This window comes from Sander vitreus, chromosome 14, assembly GCF_031162955.1.
Source record: "Sander vitreus isolate 19-12246 chromosome 14, sanVit1, whole genome shotgun sequence".
NCBI classification, from domain to species: Eukaryota; Metazoa; Chordata; class Actinopteri; order Perciformes; family Percidae; genus Sander; species Sander vitreus.
Genome location: NC_135868.1, coordinates 26,992,305 through 27,012,929, shown reverse-complemented (window position 1 = coordinate 27,012,929; position 20,625 = coordinate 26,992,305). Strand labels below are relative to the sequence as shown.

General features: G+C 41.0%; 1 protein-coding gene across 1 annotated transcript in view; it reads right to left on the bottom strand.

Moving 5' to 3' along the window:
- The window catches only part of LOC144529375 (gamma-aminobutyric acid type B receptor subunit 1-like), an 86,505-nt gene that overhangs the window by 13,425 nt on the left and 52,455 nt on the right, over positions 1-20,625 (bottom strand). The window contains exons 3-5 of the mRNA XM_078268434.1: positions 16,447-16,533; positions 7,777-7,841; positions 5,043-5,181 (exon numbers count right to left, since the gene is read on the bottom strand). Of these exons, the coding sequence (XP_078124560.1) occupies positions 5,043-5,181; positions 7,777-7,841; positions 16,447-16,533 (291 nt within the window). The remainder of the gene's footprint in view (positions 1-5,042; positions 5,182-7,776; positions 7,842-16,446; positions 16,534-20,625) is intronic.

Genomic DNA, 20,625 nt, shown 5'->3' with positions numbered 1-20,625 from the left:
GTTTTTTTAAACAGGGCAGCAGTTTTCAGATTATATTATGTGCTTACATAATTGCAAAAGGGTTCTCGACTGTTGTAGACAGAAGTGGCTGAAGAAACGCTTGAAATCCATGCTTTTTGGTCTAAACGTCATACCCAAATTAAAAGTGGTACAGCTCCCATATACTTTGACACTCTGGGGTGTGCCTTGTGGTCCTGTTCAGTGCTGTTTATGTATCAGTGATGTTCCCCGTCAGGATGCTCTCGATGATGCAGGAGGAGAAATTCATCAGTAATTGAGGGCGTCTGAGTTGAAACAGTCTCTGCCTTGCTTTTCTCCCCTCTGAGTCAGTATCCAGTGCCCAGGTCAGACCCTCGCTGATGTGGACACCAAGGGACTTGAAGCTGTCCACCCTCTCCACTGAGGAACCGTTGACGTTAAGGGGGCGTAGTTCCTTCCCTGCTTCTTCCCAAAGTCATTCATCAGTAGGTTGCTGTCCTGACAACAGCGAGTCAGGTCCTCTACTTCTTTCAGGTAGAGCTTTTCATTGTCTGTGATCAGGCCCACCACAGCTGTGTTTTCAGCAAACCTGATGATGGTGCTGGAGTTGAAAGTGACTACCCAGTCGTGGATGTACAGGGAGTACAGCAGGGGACTCAGAACACTGCCTGGGGTGCTCCGGTGTTAAGGATGAGGGTGGAAGAGTTGTGTTCGCCCCCACCCTCACCACCTGGGGTCTGCCTGTCAGGAAGTCAAGGATCCACATGCACGTTCAAGTGTTTAATCCCAGGTCCGTGAGCCTTGTGGCGAGCCTGGAGGGAACTATGGTGTTGTATACGTGTCTTGAGTACCATACCGGATTTTGCCAACAAATCTGTAGCAAAGGGTGAACTATTAGCTCTGAGAAAGGTGTGACAAAAACATAAAAAGTAAAATAAATCCCCTAACCCTCTGAGACCGCAGACCCCCTCCCTTATCTGTAAGATGCGTGACCACATCAAAGTTTTGCGCAAAACTCCAGCTCAAAACTGCACCTTCTGTCTTAAGTCACAGGTTAAATTAAAACAGGTCTAGTGAATTCTTATGTTACACATGAACAATATTATAAACACCTTAGAACTAGGTCTCAATCAGCTATTAAGTTCTGAAGTAGGCTATGTAAGAAACAATTTCTGGAATAAGCTGTGTGTAAAACACCAATCTAGTTGGAGCAATAAGCAGACTATGAGCTGAACAGACAGCATTCCCTATGCTCCCTCAGTCCAGCCAAATGTCAACAAACACAGACTGTAAACTGACCAGCCAGCATTCAATCGTGTATTTTCAGTCTGGTTAAGTGTCCCTTTAAAGCCCGGCTCCGAAATTTACACACCGTGTCCTCCGGATTTATCATGATCTTCTCAGATTAAATGTCCACAAAAGCATAGACCGTAGACTGAATAGCCAGCATTCATCATTTCCTACAGTCTAGTTAGATGTCCCTTGAAAGGTTGGTTCCAAAACCCACACACAGCGACCTCCAGTCAAGCTCGGTACAGCAGCCCAAATACCGCTAGTCCACCAGTGCGGAGTCCTCCAGTCGTGGCCCCGGCACAGAACGCAAAGTCCCACCGGTGCCCTCCGGTTCCTCTGTTGGCAACGGTCCGCGGCACGGGGCGACCCGTGCATGTAGTGCGTCTTCCTCCACTTCCAATTCCAGCCAGAAAACACCCGGCTCCGCGGCTGCAGCGAAGGCGGGCGCCCCGGGAGCGATCCACGGAGGTGGTTAAATGAGTCCAAGTTGCGTTCAGTGTGTAATTCGTGTTGAGTCCCTTCAGGCACCCGAAGCCGCTGTCAGATTGCACTGGCTCACACACCATAACCTTCTGCATCTCAGGCTCTGCCTCGATGTGTTGCTGCGAGGCACCAATCTCTGCCAACACTCCCCTCACTGCGCTGTAGATCACCGACTCAAGCACACCCAGCTGCCTCTCCAAAACCCGAGTGATTAAGTCCTCCATGTTAGAGAACGCGGTTCACATCAGTTTCTCCATTAGCTAACGTTCCATTAGGCGCTGCCATGCCAACAAATTTCTCTGAACGAGTAAATAGTTTAGGTGACAGTGAGACCCGCTTTCTCCTGCCTGCAGGCGCTTTACTGAGTCACCGTGACAACAGACAAAACGGTTTGGCGTTGAAGAAAAAGCAATAGACCTGGTTATTCAATGAAATACGGAGATGAGTGTGGGAGCCTCAGTCTCTAGCAACCATAGCGGTGGCTGGTCACGTCATAATCTGAGCCTTTAAGTGGAAAAACAGCACTTTTAGTGGACATACAGTACATTGATGGAGCGCAATTTGTTCTATAGGGTTACATCGCAGCCCGGAGTGTGGCTGCCAGCTGCAGGGCTCTCACTCAATACTGGACCAATTTCAAAAAATGTTGTTTCCATTATTTACTTAGACACAAATACATGGGAAAATAGGTCCAGGTTGAAAAATACTGAAGTTCCCTTTGTTGCTAAGTGGAGAAAAAAGCATTGCTTATCACTCAGCTAATCTGATTCTGCATGTTTTAAAAGACTTTTCAGAGTCTTCTAGTGTATAGTAGGCATAAGAAAGTAGGTTTTAAGCTATAACTGTAACAGTGAAATGCTTAGAAAAACACTTCCAGTTTACAAAAAAACTCAAGGTCAGTTTGTTTTGTACCCAGCAAAGAAATGGACATAATTCTAATCTTTTTTTTTTGTCAGTTGTAACACCTCATGTCAGCTCTAGCTAGACTGATGACTGTCAATCACACTTTAAAGGAAACATGCAGGTGGATCTGTTTTTCCCTGTAATGCCAAATGGGCTTACAACCTCAGGTCTGAACATTTAAATTAAAAAACAAACAAAAAAAACAGGAGCAATTAACAGCAATAATGATATTTCCTAAGAGTTGATGGCAACTGGTCCATCGACACAATTAACAAATATTTAAAGTTTTCAATTTCCTCTGCATTTGATGTGAAATAGGTAACATAGGTTACTTTTTACTGAAAGGCTTGGACTTAATCATGCACAAAAAGTTGGCTCTTAAGGACAGAGGGAGTTCAGATGATCTCTCCTCAACATTAAATCATACATGCAAACTCAGAAGGGCTGAAAAAGGTGACACATTTTATACACTTTCACACCGTTTAGCGGTCAGCATTTTAACCATGTTTAATCCAGCTGCTAGCTAACGGTAGGCTAACGTTACCTGCTGCCAAGTGTAGTGTTAACTAGCGTGACATGCGGTGATGTTTCAGTTGCCTCTAACGTCCGTTTCAGAGCATCAGAGAGAAGTGCAGGCATTTAAGTGGCACCAAAATGAGGCACCAAAATCCACGTTGCTATTCGGTCCGGTAGATTAGTCGTTAAGGCACCGGTGCCGGACCTCATTAACGTTAAACCAGATACCAATGTGTTCGTTTTCATTTCGCTCATATCTTACGACAAGATATACATAAAAAATCTGATAACAATACTAACACAGTGGAGGATATAGCCTTGCCAAAGTCCTTCACATTGAACTAACATTGTAAGCTAACAACACAATTCGCTGACAAGCCAACAAGCTTGCTTTCCATTATAACGTTAACATTAAACATGTTAACTACAATGTTAGAGAAAACAATTATATTGTTGGCAGATAACAGCATTTACCTCAAAACTAATGTCAGTGATTGTGATTGGCCAAATGACTCGCGTGACGTATCACCAAAGATGTTTTATTGTGAAGAAGACCGCAGTAGGTTTTTGAAAGTCCCATTTATGGGAAATTGTACACCCCCCCCCCCAAATAAAAACTCTTCAGATCTACACGATTCACGTGGATGACATTTTCCCATTCAAAACGGCAATTTTTGCCAAAAAGCGACTAGTTTGCAGGTATGTTAAATCAGGATATCTTTGCCTTCTGAGACCAGACGATTGAAGGCAGAGTTTGTTTGTCTGAAACATAGACTGTAAAAATACTGAACATAGCATTGGTGACGTCACCAACTGGTTTGTGGATTGCTGTTTTGGAGCCTCGGGTTTGCATGTTGGTCATTGTCATCTTGGTATTTTGGAGCCACAAGTGACCATATTTGGACAAAAGGGGCTGGTGAGGATGACGCAGCTAAGCCAGTGTTGTGAATGGTTTCAATGGTGTTTCGCTAAGCTAAATGCTAGAGAGGGAAAGTTGCTGATTTTCAACCTTTTTGAGTTGAGTCATCCAGTGGAGATTTACCGTTCATCTGCATGTACAGCACACTTTCTTTAAAGTTACCAGTTAATGCTAGCTAGCGTGGTTAGCAGCGCGCTAAACAAGACAGAAAATTCCAGTTTACTTTGCTGCAGCTAAAACACACAGTGAGAGGGTCAAACCTTAAGATGAAAACACACACAGCCCAAAACAAGTTGAGGTGTATTTTAATTTAATGTTTTAATTGAATGTAATATTTAATTTCCATAGTGTTATGGTTAGCATTGCTAAGCCTCTGTCCCGATTGACTGGTCCTAAAGCATCCCCTGCTTTATCGTCTATTTTAAAATAAATGGGACCATCATTTACTAAAAGAACATCATGCTGTATTAATGAAGACTTAAAAATAGAGCTTGAGACCATAAACTCATTATGAAAATGTTTACTGAGGTAATAAATCAAGTGAGAAGTTGGCTCATTTTCTCATAGACTTCTATAGAAAGAGACTTTTGGGTGCTTGGGTAGCTCCCCTGGTAGAGCAGGCGCCCATATATAGAGGTTTACTCCTCGACTCAGTGGCCGCGGGTTTGACTCCGCCCTGCGGCCCTTTGCTGCATGTCGTTTCCCCCTCTCTCTCCCCTTTCATGTCTTCAGCTGTCCTATGTAAATAAAGGCCTAAAATGCCCGAAAAGAAATGATTTTTGGAGCCAGAGCAGTCGCCCCCTGCTGGAAGTTAGTGAGAATGCAGTTTTAAGGAGCTTCAGCGTTGGCTTCACTTTTCAGGCCCGGAAGTTGCTGCTTGGTCTGAAACAGTGTTTCAGGTGGGAGATGAATTAATGTGTAATGGAGAGTCAGCTGAGGTTAAACTCACAGCATCTGCTGCGCTGGATCAGATCGGTCCAAGTGCCGTTGGGCAAACACTTCCTGACCTTGGGTCCCACAATCACCCTGTTGCCCCTGCAGATGTACTCTATCTCATAGTCTACTGGGAGCACCTGCACACTGCGGATCTACACACACACACACACACACACACACACACACACACACACAGATATTATATAAAATATATCACAACAGATTTGGTTATATTGTTTGTACAAGCAAAGAAAGGATTTGGATGGTAAAGCGTAGAGTGTGTGTTTCTGGATGAGGGCTGTATTTGCCTTAAAGTGACTATATGTAACTTTTTAATGTTTCTAAAGCTCGGTCATTTTTCATACAATGGTCTTAAATGACCTTAACAGCAAATTAAACTTAAACAGTGAAAACAGTGAAAAGAACGCTATTTTTATATAGTTTTTAGTAAGTCATCTGCCCGTGTCCGATTTTTCCCGCAAAGTCAAAGAATGATTTACGGCAGGTAGATGACTGCTACAGTAACACATTCTGATGAGTCACAGATTTCTTTGTAACACCGGAAAAGCCTGTGTTAGTCTATCGAGCCAGCTGAGCCAGGTAAAAGAAGGTAGGAGATTTCTTTATATAGGCCTAATTGTATTTTAATATTATTTTAGAGGTTATGTAGCTATGGCTGATACTGGGGCAGGGCCCTCACAGGAAAGAAGGAAATTAAACCAAGAACAAGTAAAAGATAAAAGGGAAAGTGAAAGACAACGGGTGATAACGTGAGTCACACTCGGTCATGCTTTAACAGATGGAGACAATTACGGGATTGTAAATGATTCAAAACCCACCCCGAATTGGCCCTAAGGTATGTAATATGTCTATTTCATTCAATGTTATTTTATAACTTTAGATGTACGTCAGTAGCCAACATTAAATTACGTCCGCCTTCCATTTACGTTTTATTCCTTTTAGTCCGTGTTTGTGTTGGCCTACTATTCTCTTTTCCCTTGTCCCCCAGTACTTCTGTAAAGCATCCGTGGGTTTCATGAAATGAATATAAAGTTGTATAAAGCTGTATATAAAGTTATTATTATGTTGGTTGCTTCAACAATCTCTTAATGCTTTGGCTCGTGACACAGTGACAGTGACAACGTTACCCGGTTTAGCTCATGAGACATCCAAAGTAGGCTAAGTTACCGTATGCAACACTTGAAATGCATCTGTAACGTATTCTCTTATTGTATTATCTACAATTGTCTACGTATTGTCTTATTGATTATCTGTCTGAGCAAAACATTCATCTCGACTATATGACCTCCTGGTAACGCTAACTCAGTAATCTCCAGTAGGTGATACAGCACCGTAAAGAAAAGAGCTTTACGAGAGCAGGTGTGGTTAAAACACTACCACTTTCGTCCAAAGCGGCCACTAGAATGAATACAAACTGAAAGTGACATATAGCCACTTCAAGCAGATGTACATATATCAAACACTTAAATCAAATCAAATTAATCTGAGTTAGGGTAAATTCTGAAACAGTTTTTTTTTTTTTACCTTAATATGCCACCATTTGTTGAAATAGGGTTATTCACCGTCTCCTCTATATTTCTATAGGTGGGCAAATGCATTTTTGTCTCAGAACATGCATTGTCTTAGTCCGGCAGTGCCGCCGCTAGCTTAGCTTAGCGTAGTGAATGGAATCCTTTGTTGCCGGTTAGCATGTCGTGAGTAAAAGTGAGCCAACAAAAAAAAAAAAATTATATCATAGCATTATATCTCTGTGCCCAAGTAGCACTGCTTCGCCTGTGCTTCCACCCAATATAGTCCCAAATCAATATCTGCCTAGGAAATCATCTAGTCCTAATCTGCATTGATATTTGTACTCGTGAATACGCAGGCCACAAAAAGTAATTAGTTGTTTTTTTGTTTTTGTTGTTGGCTCACTTTTACTCACGACATGCTAACCGGCAACAAAGGATTGAAAGTTTTTTCAAAAATGAAAATGTCTTAACATGAATCCAACATCTTATTAGCAAATATAAATCAGCCTATTTGTAAAAAATAAAAAGACATTCATGATAGGCTTACTGGCGTATAGGTAAGGTAGTCACTAAGATCCACAGATACAGTTAATCCGATTCACTGTTCCACATGTATGTTTAACATTAAACATGATTTATAAAATCATAATAACAATTATTTTAAAAGCTTAGTATTCTATGCACTAAAAAGGTATGTATAAAGGCTTTAGGCTTTTATTGTAGGCCCAGTTAAATCTGCAACTTCATTTTATAAAACATGTAGTAGGGGGTTCCCTGCTCCATCTCTCTTTCAGATAAGGGGTCATTGGGTTATAAAACGTTAAAGACCCCTGGTGTACAGCATAACTCAGCAGTGTGGTGAGTATGACATGGCCCTGTTGTTGTATACAGTGCACATTTCAGGCTATAATGACCAGCCTTAGTTCAACACACGCACAATACAATACGATGATCTTTAGTATGGATCAATTTAACTGTTTCATGACAAAACTGACACATTCTAGGTCAAAGGACAATACAAATAAAAACATGAAATACAAAGAAGAGTTCATGAAAGCAAATATTGTAAACTCTGATCATGTAGGATTTGGAATATAAAAAGTAAAGTTGATATATAATTGTAATGACATTAATCTGTGTTGTGAATACCAGACTAGTGAATCTGAACTGATCTCTGTGCAGCTGTTATAACTGTGTTCCAGCAGCCCTTCTCACCTGCTCTTGTGTCAGACCTCTGTACCTTATCCCTCCATCTCTGGGAGGACGGATGATAGCACAACCTGAAAGAGAGACACACGGTCAGGTGGAGCAGAGAGAGACCCAGCAATCCCTCAGGCTCCTATCTGTTCCAGTCTGCTGGCTGCGAGACAGACAGACTGTTATTCAACACTGATGTTGCGTTCTGACAGCCAATCAGATTTCAGACTAAAAACCAAACCAAGAGTTTTAAAAACACATTTTTAAAAATAACTAAGGGTTATTTTTCTTATGGCCATCAAATACCATGAAAACATCAAACCAACAATGCATCCATCTTTTTGTTGGACCCCCTTGAGGCTATCCTTCAATAAACTTTCACACTTATAAGCATTGTGTGTGTATCACAGCCTAATATATCTTCTCCCTCTGTGCCATAAACTCACGTCACTAAGCCTCACTGCTGCACTAGCTGACATGTTCCTTCATCACCATGAACACACACACTGTACTTTATTTTGACTCAATCCCACACACACCGTCCTGCTGCCACAAATACTCACTAGAGCACCAAATGTGGATTCATCCACCGCTGAAAATAGTCCCCAACTAAATTAGCATTTCCTGTTTGTTTGATAGAAACTACAGTGAGCAGCTGTTTTAGGGAATTACTAAAGTTTACGAAACAAAAAGGCATTTTAAGAGAAGCCAATTGACGTAGCCAGGTTTTTGGACTGTGGGAGGAAACCGGACATACCCAAGCAGGCTTGGAGAGAACTTAGAAACTGCACACAGAAAGGCCGTAGCCGGCCTGGTTGAACCTGCTGTGATGTGGCATGCTAACCCATGCAACACCGGGCAAAACTTCTCTCTCAAGCTCTCTTTTTATATTCTTCACACACCTACTTCTGTCACTTCTCAATACAACACTATAGATGCCTTTGAGGAGAGACGTGATGCCCTGTTATGGCTGTTGTGTGATTCGACAAGTTTCACCTCTCCCTATGACAGAAGCCTTTTCGGAAAAGGTTTAAACACTTTTGCCCATACTGTTGGCTGTCTTTATCCTTTTAAAATTACCTTCAATTTATGACTGAATTTTACAATGGAATTAAGAAGTAAATAGCAACCCCTAACCCTGACATTGGCAGTATAATATTCTATCTCCTATACAAAATATAATATTCCAAATAATACTTAATGACAGGATGAAGGACATGACAATATGTACAGACAAATACAAAATGATTCAACCAAAAAGCCAGAGATGAAACACAAAGAGTAGAAATAGAGAGAAACATGTTTGGCAGGTTTCAGAAAGTACTTTTTCTTTTTAGAAAAGGCTTTTCTGATTGTTTCATGACCCCACCACTAGATGGAGACCTCTGCTATGTTTTCAGCAGCCATATAAAGTTGGGGCTTGTTGCTGCCAGCAGAGCTTATTTTTCATCTGTAATGGTTTCACATGGAAACATTGTGCTGGCAGTGGGATGGGGAAGGGGTTAATGGGGCCAGCTGGGGCGTGACTAGTGGCCAGGAAACAGATTTGCATGTTCAGACTGTCTAATACTGATGTACTCAGGCTACAGAAAAAAGATTTGGAAGGTGACAATGGGACAGAAATAAAATTCTGCCACCATAATTATTTCTTTCTAAAAGTAATGTATTTTCACATGCTTTGTGTTTTTCAAAGCAGTTTTATCAGACGATTTTCAGTGATTAGTGATGGCCACAAGCCCAACCTCTCTCTGTTCTCCGAAGCTGTGTTGATGCAGGACTAGTCTATATCTACGATGTTCCACTTACGGAATTGTTCAGGTGCCGCCGGAGTTACTTTCCTCCTTCTTTGTGTTGTACACAGACTCCGGTGGATTTATGAGGACTATGGTTATCCTCAGATCTCTGCAGGGTAAATCCAGGCAGCTAGCTAGACTATCTGTCCAATCTGAGTTTTCTGTTGCACAACTAAACAACTTTTGAACGTACACATGTTCCACCAAAACAAGTTCCTTCCCGAGGCTATTTAGCAGAGGCACCGTGGCTCTGTCATCTGTCATCAATCCACAGAAAGAAGTCTGGTTAATTTATCAACTGTGGCAAAATAAAGTCAGAAAACAACAGGGAATGTTTTAATATTTATTTTAATATATTTGGAGAAAGGGATGTCCCGATCGGCTTTTTTGTCCCCCTGATCCAATCAGATTTTTTTCAAATATTTAATATAAGTAAACAAAGTAACTAAAATATGTCTTAAGCTTAATACATTTAACTAAGCGCAGCAAATTAGTCTTTTCTCTCAACCCCAAAACAGTTCTCTTAAGGATCCCACCACCCCACAGAGTCAGCACAGGATCACCACAGGGCTGCTGCCTCAGCCCCAAACTCTTCACCCTGTACACCTCTGACTGTCTCCAACCAGGACAACATCATCATCATAAAATATGCTGATGACACCCCCATCCTGGGCCTCATTAAGTGTGGGGGGGGGGGGGAGTGAGTCAGGTTACAGGAATCTGGTAAAGGACATTCTTGTTTATGGAGAGGAGAACGACATCATCCTCTACGGAGACAAGACAAAGGAAATAATAATGGACTTCAGGAAGAATCCTCCCCCTCTGCATCCTCTCACCATCAGACGGACTGAGGTGGAGAGGGCCGACAACTACTAAGTTTCTGGGCCTGCATGTAACACCTGACCTGAGCTGGACCTTGAACACAAATGTCCCAGTGAAAAAGGCCCAGATGTGGCTGTACTTCATCAGGCTGCTCAGGAAAGCAGGACTGAGTCGTAGCCCTCTCACCCAGGCCTGCAGAGGACTGATAGAGAGCATTCTCACTATAGGCATCACTGTCTGGTATGGGAACACCAAACAGACAGAGAGGAAGACTCTCCAAAGAGTCATTAAGACTACAAAAAGGATTATTGAGACTAAGCTTCCTTCTATGGACACAACATACAAACAGCGAGGCAGGAAAAGAGCAGAGAGCATCATTAGAGACTCACTCCACCCAGCTCACTCTCTGCTCAGACCCAAACACTGCACACACTGACTCAGACACAGCAGACAGTATCACTACACATAAAACAGTTCTATAACAGTTTTTTCCCTGCCACAGTCAAACTAATGGCAAAAACATGATAAAACACTGAAAAATTCACTGTGATAAAATGTGCAATAATCCTCACTACTTCACTCTACTGTGAACTACTACTGTGCAATATTTGCAATATTTATTCTCGTGACAAATGCAATATCCCCCATAGTTGTATCCTCCAGTTACAGTATTACAGTAGTATTTTTTGCAATCTTTTGTACAGTATCTAAGTTTTTTTGTCTCCTATTTTAATTTATTTACCTTGTATATTCTTTTTCTATTTTAGTCGGTTTGCTTTTTCTTTCTTGCCCTTAACTCTTTTTACTTTTTACTTGAGTCAAAAAGCCTGCACAAGAATTCTTATGTGCCTGGACTGGTTTGGTGAATGCACAAATGGCAAATAAAAATATTGAATCTTGAAACAGTTTCAAGTTCCCCGCTGGACAATGAAAACTTAGTGATGCCTCTTGCGCTTAATAGTCAATCTTTGATTTTCTTCTTGTGTTTACTGATGTCAGCTCCAGGGAATAACGGCCTGAAAGTGAGGTTTCCTGGTGGAATTACTGAAAAAGTGTGGAGAGCTAGAGTAATCCGCTTCTGTAATAAAACGGATGAATAAGAAAGACGGACTTTCACACGGAAGATCACTACAAATTGATGTACATGCTCAGAGTGGGTAAACGGGGTGAATGCCGAGCCCCGATCAGTAAAAAAAAAAAAAGCCCAAATCAGCTGCGATCTGATACTGTGATCGGGATCGGGATATCCCTATAACGAAACGTTGGATTTGTGGGTAATGGCTGTACAGTCCCCAGTAAAGAAACGAAAAGAAGAACAAGAAAATAGCACAGATGAAGCAAGAGAGGTTAAAAGACACAAAGAGCTGGATGACACAGAAAGGGACAACATTGAAGAAGACAGACATGAAGGAAACACGGAGTACGGTACGGGCTCTGGCAGTGTTTAAAGACTGGTTCATCCAGAAGAATATGTCAACAGACTTTCACAGGTCAAGACAGAAAACCTCAATCAGATCCTACAATCATTTTATGCATCTGTAAGAAACGCCAATGTGAACGTACTCGATTTCCAGTTACATAGCAGTTAACGCTGGAATATGTTGACACATCTTAAAGTTTGACATAAGGACTTGTGCTACCTTCAAATCCAGCCACGGGGTATTTAAATCTGTATGTTCAGAGGTGCTGTCCCCTAATACAGCGAGTGGACTCGTCCAAAAAGTGTGGTTTAACGTCCAGCTGCATCTGGCAAGACGAGGCAGAGAGGGCAATCGAGACTTGACAAGAGACTCTTTTAAAACGGGATGAGAATGGCAATGAGTACATTTCTCTCACTCACAACGCCGAGACCAAGAACCACAACGATGCCAAAGATCTGTGTAAAGAAAATTACAGGGGGTGCATCTTCGCTAAGCCTGACAATCCAAACTGTCCCGTTGCTAGTTTAAAAAAAGTATGTATCTCTTTGTCCTGTTGACGCTTATGCTTTCTACCTTCAACCACTAAAAAAAGACCAACAGCTACTGAACAGTCAAGCAGTGAGGTGCTGTCGTGAGCCCATGGGAAACAATGTCCCTGGGCAAATGTTACCCCAATTCAGCCAGGCTTTCAAGGAGATACACCAATCACAGCTGTCCAGCTCCTCCCTCAGGCTGGTCTTAAGAGTAGGGAGATAATGCCTGTGACTGGGCACAGATGTGAGGGCAGCCTGAGGGCTACTGGGATCCAACCACTACAGATCTAGTCTCGCATTGCCAGGCCTTCCTCCACAGCGCTATGGAGGAAGGTCTGGCTAGTCCTCTGGTTTATTGGCATTTCTTTAAACTAATCACTATCATCTTGGACGAGCCATTCGTTCGTGTTTGTGTTCTCACATTCACAATCTGCAGAGTAATCCTCACCAACACAAGCATGTGTATGTATTGCCTTTCTGTTTTAAATGAGTGATAAATAAAATTATCCTCAACCAGCTAGCTAGTTGCCGTGCTAAACAGCTGTTCCTGCTAACAGGTCCAACCCGATGATGACCCCATAACTAACGTTGGTTATTCACTGACCTAGCTACATATCCAAAAAAGAAAGCCGTTCCCTTGATCATTTAACTTAACACACATACAAAAAAATATCGGTTAAATTAAAGATGACATGGCACGGAAACTAGCTTCAAAAAGGCCAAAAAAACGAGTTAAATGCGGGTCTGCGGAGCTCCTACCCCGGCTAGCTGATGAGCTAGCTGCAGCTAGCTTTGGACTGCTCGCTAGCTGCTGGCCATCGCGTCGTAATATCAACCGGTCAAATCTTAACATAAGCTACAGCGACTATAATCACAGATAAGAAGATGGCTAGATGTTACAATTATGTGTGGTTACTACTGATCATAGACACTCTGTGATTTACTGCATGGATTAACGAATTTATGACTGCACTTCCCAGAGCTGGGATGCATTCAGGCATCCATTAGGAAGTTGCATTGGCACACCCAGTGAACAGTGGTATGTGGGTAGCCTCGACCGACCATGTCCTCTAAAAACATGGGCTACGTGTTATATAAATCTTTACTTAAGTAAAGAATAGATGTTAATACAAAATAAACCCTAGATTGATGTCTTATCTTTGCCATTATGAGGTACCTCCCCCCGCCGTTAGCGTAGCATCGCGTACCTGTAACCCAGCCAGCTACAAAGAACTGGTAAGCATCCAGACTTTTAAAAGCCTTGAGATCAGCACTAGTATATGGGGATACCCTGTTTACCACATAGTGGTACAGAACATGTGGACTGAAAACAGTCCACATGAAAACAGAGGGAGGAAGAATTATGGGTCGGTATCCAATCCTGCTATCTCCAACTTCTCCAAATACTGCTCTTTGTGAGCACCTACCAGATGCTCTACCTCAACCGATAACAGCATGACAACTTGTTGTTCAATAGAAGAAGCCATAAAGCCATAAATACAGTTTATTTAGTGTTGTGTATTTCAAACTGATTGAAACTATGAAACTTTCCCCTCGTCTACTACACTGTTTAGCTTGTTATTGCCGGTGATTTTGCCATCCATCATCACGTAGTCATGGTCACGTGTTTGCAAAGGGTCTATACACAGTAACTTCAGCGGTAGTGCCAATGTTTACATTGTAACATTGTGTTTCCAGGTGTGTCAACTGCAGCGTCTGAGCAAGAAAGAAACGAGATGAGTGAGGACAGAACTGTCAACATAAATATTCCCAAAGAAGTCCCATTCACTTTGTCTCACTTCACCATCAACAGAAATGTTCATTTTAATGTGAATTATAACGCTAGGGAGGCTACAGAGTTTAGGTTGCTATGGACACAGTGTTCCAACCTGCAGAGACGTAACAGACTATTTTCTTTAGCGGAAGCAATAACATTGTTTTTACATCAATAAAATCCTTTTTAAATCAATATTTTGTGTCATATTATTGATTTATTTGGTGAGTAGCCGTGTAATAAGTAGATATGTTCAATACTGCCTAAAACGCTGGTATCAGTATCGGGAAGTACTGGAGTTCATGCACCGATCCAATACCACGTAATAAAGCTCTAAAGAAAATCTACATTAAAGTAGTTTATGTATGTTCTTTTTCCGTTATAACTGACTGTCAAACTGCATAATAAAAGAACGTTCTGTGGCATTCATGTTTCACAAAGAGTTTAACCTGAGCCAGACCGACAACAAAGATAGAAATCATATGACATCCATACAGGGATAGTAGTATACAGTTGTTAAAACATAATAAAATATATGACACACTGGTATCGGATCGGTACTTGGTATCGGCCGATACGCAAGTTCGGGTATCGGAATCGGTATCGGGAAGCAAAAAATGGTATCGGACCATCTCTAGTAATAAGTGGGATATGTAGAGCGAGCCCGTTAAAAGACTAAACTAATAAATAGATATAGGCAGATTAGACATACACTGCTAACAACAGGAGGTATCAGCCCTTCAGCATTCTCAAGCTGAGCAGTCTTTTAATAAGAACAGGACGGTGTGGGAGAAATGGGCCGAAAAAAGCCAACGCAGAGAGAGGTGGAGAAATAAGCCCCAAGAATGGTAATAGACTCTTTGATGAAGATGTCAGCCTAGCTTTGATGTAGATGGGAGGTGACCTCGATACACACCACCCACCACCTTACTTCACGCTCTGGCCATCAGTAATCCATTAAAGCACATGACATCAATCAGTCCTGGGAGGAAACCAGCTCCTCCAGAGCCTCATCTGTGTGCTGGCATTCCTTATTTCCTGCCAGTTCACTGCAAAGCTCTGTTTCACTGAAGCAACACAACAAGTATTTCTGTGTATCTGATTCCCCTCAGTCTCCCCATCTATTACAGCCTTGCCTTGCCTTCCCTGGGGATAATACATTTAGAGCCAGCCATTCCATTAATGTTCGCCCAATGTGTAAAACCCTAACTACTGAACAGTCCCCGTATTTCTCACTAGAGGCCAGGAAAGACCACTAGACGTGACTAACATAGCAAATAACCCCACCCACCGCTCAGCAAAAAGAGGAAATGACAGCTCCCTCATCTGACGGCAGGTTTATGTCTGTATTATAGAGATCTGACATCTGCCTCTGAGCATTAGTGTCAAAGCATGGGCTTGAATATAAAAGCCACATAATAAGCACTACGACTTTACTACTACGACTTCACTGCAAATATTCATTAGTGGTTTCAGCTGCTATTGGTTGCAGATTGCTTTTTGAATGTGGAGCTAGGCCTGGCTGCCGAGCTGGGCTGTTACAGGGGGGAAATGGTGCTTGTCTGAGCAGCAATTTCATGCTCAGAGGCTGACTGATATGACAGAGGGAAAAGGGCATACAACTTTAGAAAGAAGAATAAATACAGAGGCATGCAGATCCAACATCTACACAGAAACCTCCACTTAGTGGTCCATTGCTGTTACTGCACAGTTCTGTGAACCCAGGATGTATTACTGCTGTATCAGTTTAACAATAATAGTCAGGTATTGATACATCTTACCAAAACCACATAAAAAAGGTAGTTTCTCGGTGCAAAATGACCCATATGAACAAAAAGTGTCTGTTTCCTACATTGGTTTCTTTTCTTTTCCTGGCCTCAACCAAGTAATCATTCTGGTAACTATGACAATGAGTGTTCCCTAACCCCCTTATAACAAAGCAATTGTTTTAAATCCAAATCAAGATCTTTCTCCAATGCTGGCTAGTAGTAGTTTTTGAGCGTATACCATAACTTCACCAGACCTTTTCCAACCTTGCTGTTGGGCCCCTTATGTGAGGCTGATATCCCAATGGGTTGCAGGAAGGAACTTGTTTTGGTGGAGCATTTGCACCCCGCAAAAGAAAACTCCACATACAATATTAAAAAAAGTTATCTGTTGAATACAGTAACGTAAGCTATTTATAATAGTTGGATACATGGTTAAACCTCATTAGCTCTTACCAGTGTATCTCTGTGTGTACTTCGTCCATAGCAAAGTGTGTGTGTGTGTGTGTGTGTGTGTGTGTGTGTGTGTGTGTGTGTGTGTGTGTGTGTGTGTGTGTGTGTGTGTGCGTGTGTGTTTACCAGCAGATGTATTATAGGATGTAGACACTCTGATTAAGGGCAACACGGCAGAGAAGAAGAGAAGAAAAGACAGCGCCATCCCTCGACCTGAAAAACAAGACACAGAGAGAGAATCCATTCAGAAGAGGAAGCTGACAAGGGAAAGAGACAGCCCCATCTGCTCTAATAGAGAGCATGGAAACCCCAAAATAAAAAACACACTGTTTCTAAGCGCATTTTGATGTTAGTTATATTTAGTTTTTACTTTAATTGAGAATTGGCTACGTGTAGATGATGTGATGTTGCATCCCTTGTTACATTTGATCAAAGATTCAATGCTGACACAGATCAAAAACCGGACTGCACAATATGTTAATTGGTCTGTCAGGATTTGTATGCATCACACCTATTTAATATGTGAATTGATTCTTTTGTATTAAAAGTGCTTAATAGATCAAACTAATGTCTAATTTTTGCAAAGTTTTGTTTTTTCAAAATCCTATATTTCTACCCCTGACTTTTAAGTTTTTCATTTGATATATAATTTGATATATTCTGAATAGAATCTGTGTACAGTCCAGCTGCCAGAAGAGGTGAGAAGAAAGGAGTTGATAAAAATGTTGGTGCTTTCAAGTATTACCATGAGTTCACAGTAATTAAAGCTTTAGTGCGTAACTTTGTGATATTAATAAACGTCCGTTAGGGGGGCGGTGCGCGATCAAGGAAGGCTGTATCATGTGGACTCACCCACAGTGTTGTTGTCATTACTTAGAAGTTCCTAATGGGGGTGACAGAAACTACGCACTATAGCTTTAATTGAAAAAGGAGCACATGTAGGTCACAGGCGGTTAGACTTCAGCATGGACATGCATGAAAAGGTAACGTTAATGTCAGTATGTCATTTTGAGCTGGAACTGTTATTTAGGAAATAAATAATATTTTGCTATAGTGTCAGTGATTTTATGGAGTGGAAACAAACGTTCTGGGTGAAAAAATGTTTGCAAGCACTATCATTTATTTATTCACCAGGAGCAGTGCACTTCATCCACATTTGAGTTTCCAATGGGAAATGGGGGTTACAGTAACACATTTCAAACTAGAAATGAGTCTGAAAAGTTATTGGTTGCATTTGAAGCAGGAAGTTTTACCTCCAATCACAGTAATGATGTCAACACATAAATCAGACGATACACAGGCAGTTTAGTGATATCCCTGCAGTTGTGATCTTGAAATAAAATCCTGAGTCCTCTTTATCTGAGACAAGACCGAGTCAAAATGTGGTCGATTCCAAGACGAGACCTTCAAAAAGTGGTCTTGAGACCAAGACGTCTCGAGTACTATACTGCTTTGATTGCCTCCACACGCTCTCACAGACTAGGTACTGTATTTACTGTCATGGCCTTACATTTATGTCATCTTAATGACAAGTCCAAATGGTTCTACTTCCCTTCATTACTCATGACACCGTTCTAAAGAGTGCTGACAAAAGAGAGGGGGGGGCGTGGTCATTTGGGGAAGAACTCAGTAAGTCCAAGAAGCACACAGACAACTGAATGACACACATTATTATTCTCCCATCAAGTCAAATCCTTCAGAAAACCTGCAATGTCATCTGGAAGAAATGTTGAGTAAGGAAAAAACAGAACACTGGATTACAGAGTTTGCATTTCTACTAGAAAAAAATCCCAGACTGCCTTGTTTCTATATGTTGCCAAAGATTCACAAAAATATGTCCTGGCAGACCTATCATCAGTGGAAATGGCTCAATTCTGAAATAAATTTCAAAATGTTCATCATATTAAATCTTTTCATCCAAATTTACATTTTTGTCTTTATATTCAAGACACCACCCAAGTTTTAAACAAAATTGATGATATAAAAAATATTGGAGATGCATACATGATTAAAATGGACATGGAGTCATTATACACAAAAATTGATCAAGAGGAAGGCTTAGAAGCTATGCAACTTTTCCTAGAGAAGATGAGCCAGTACCCCCAACAGATTTTATCACTGAACTCACGAGATGGATATTGGAAACTACAAAATATATTTCTTTTTCAGGAACAGCTGCATAGACAGATACGGGGCACAGCGATGGCCGTGACCTATGCACCCTCCTATGTCAACCTGTTTCTAGGAATGTGGGAAGAGAAATTAATTTGGAGCTCACTCAACCCCCACTTGGACAAAATAAAATGGTTTGATAGATAAATGACCTGATATTCTTTATGCAATGTGAAGAACATGAAGTAATTCCACAAATATTTGACCGAAATACAATCCTATGGGCGAGTTTACTCCCAGAGACTCTTATTAACAATATTACATTTGGGCAGTTTCGAAAGCGCAGCCAATCAGATAACAGCATGTCGTTACCTGGATAGCTTCCTTGCCACCCTTGATGACGAATACTTGCGGTGCGCAGAGAGCAAATCACTTATCATGTGTAGGTGGCTGAAAGAGGGAAAGTAAATGCGGACCTCCGGGTACTGCTGCCATTCATCTGCATGTACGGCAGAACAGAAAATCCAGAAAGTTACCAGCTAATGCTACCGGTAGCTATCTAGCTTGGTTACATTTTTCAAAACAAATCTAGTTGTTGTCTTTCAATTTGTGAGTTCAAGATCTCCAGTCTTTACATATTATGACGGTCTTTAACATAAGTTGTGAGATGATTTTCTTTAGTGAGATGGTGTCAGACTTTAGTCTTTTCAAAGTCTGTTCAAAGTCTTCCAGTGTATGGTAGGCATAAATGATAAAAGTCAATAACATTTATAAAGACTCCTTCATGTTCATGACTGGTGTCATGTCATGGTTATGACAGTGTCATGTCAGTCTTATGCACACCCCTTCAAATAAAGTGTTACATTTAGTTTTTACACAGTGTTACAGTTTTCATTCATAAGTTTCAGGTGTTTTTGTTCTGTGTTTTTGTTTATTTGATAAGGAAAGAGAAAACTGAAATATGAATAGAAAAAAGGCACAACAGAAATTCTGTTGTTTGACAATAACCTATGTAGGGGTGACCCCAAATAGTGGAATATTCGATGCTTCAATCGAAGGAGCCTGATTTGACTGCCAATCTCACAATCCAATCTTCGCAGAGGCGTTACGAAACAAGGATAATTCCATTTTGGCTATATGGGGGTGCTCAATGTCGGATTTTACATACTACTACTACTACTACTACTACTACTACTACTACTACAACTACTTGTTTTCTCCCAATAAGGTAATGTACAGCCTATTATGATATAAATATCAACATATAATGCTGTAAATAAAAATGTGAAAAGAAAGAAACTTTTAATGAATCTTTTTAAAGTGTGTGAATAAATCTAACCACTCTATGACAGATTTTAGTTTCACTTTCCATGATCCATGACCGATGAAGGAGTATTTAAATCGCCATCTGAAAATGTCTGGGAAAAGAAAATTGTCGATGCACTTTGAAAAAGTAAAAGATGATCCAAAGTAATATGCAAGTTGTGTCGACGATAGGCAAGACTTGACGATTCTGATTCGACAATGTCAATTCTATGGGTGTACGATTCAGAAAATGTCACGATTCAATTCGATACCGATTTTCAGGCTCAAGATTCGATTCAAAATTCATTTTCGATTCAAAAACGATTCTCGGTTTAAAAAAACGATTTACAGTATGTAAATGCATTTACTTTTCCCATGTGATTGCAGTAGACATACAATTTAAAAAAGAAAAGAAAAAAAAGAAATGATTTTTGGAATTCTATGAATCGATTTTGAATTGGTAGAGCTTGAATCACGATTTGAATGTGAATCGATTTTTTTGCACACCCCTAGTAAATTCTTAGTCGGGGACAGGCCTAAGCCTATGTATGTGTATGTTTTGACCATTAGTTTCAGCTTTTCTTTATATAATAACCTTGACACACACTTTTACACAAAACTGTGTACTGTGAAAACTGTGAACAGTATGGTGCTGGGGTATGGTCTGGCTACACTGCTAATCAATTCTAACATAGGGGGGGACGCTCTGGCTTGTTTGCATTTCTTCACAACCAATCACAACCGTCCTGGACAGAGCTAAATCCCTAATGCAGCAATGGTAACCTTATAGAATAGATAGCGGAGAGAGCGGAAGGGGACAGACACTGCCAGACTAGATGGAAGATCACATGTTTTTGAGCTGAATACATGTTTTTGTCATTGTCTTTG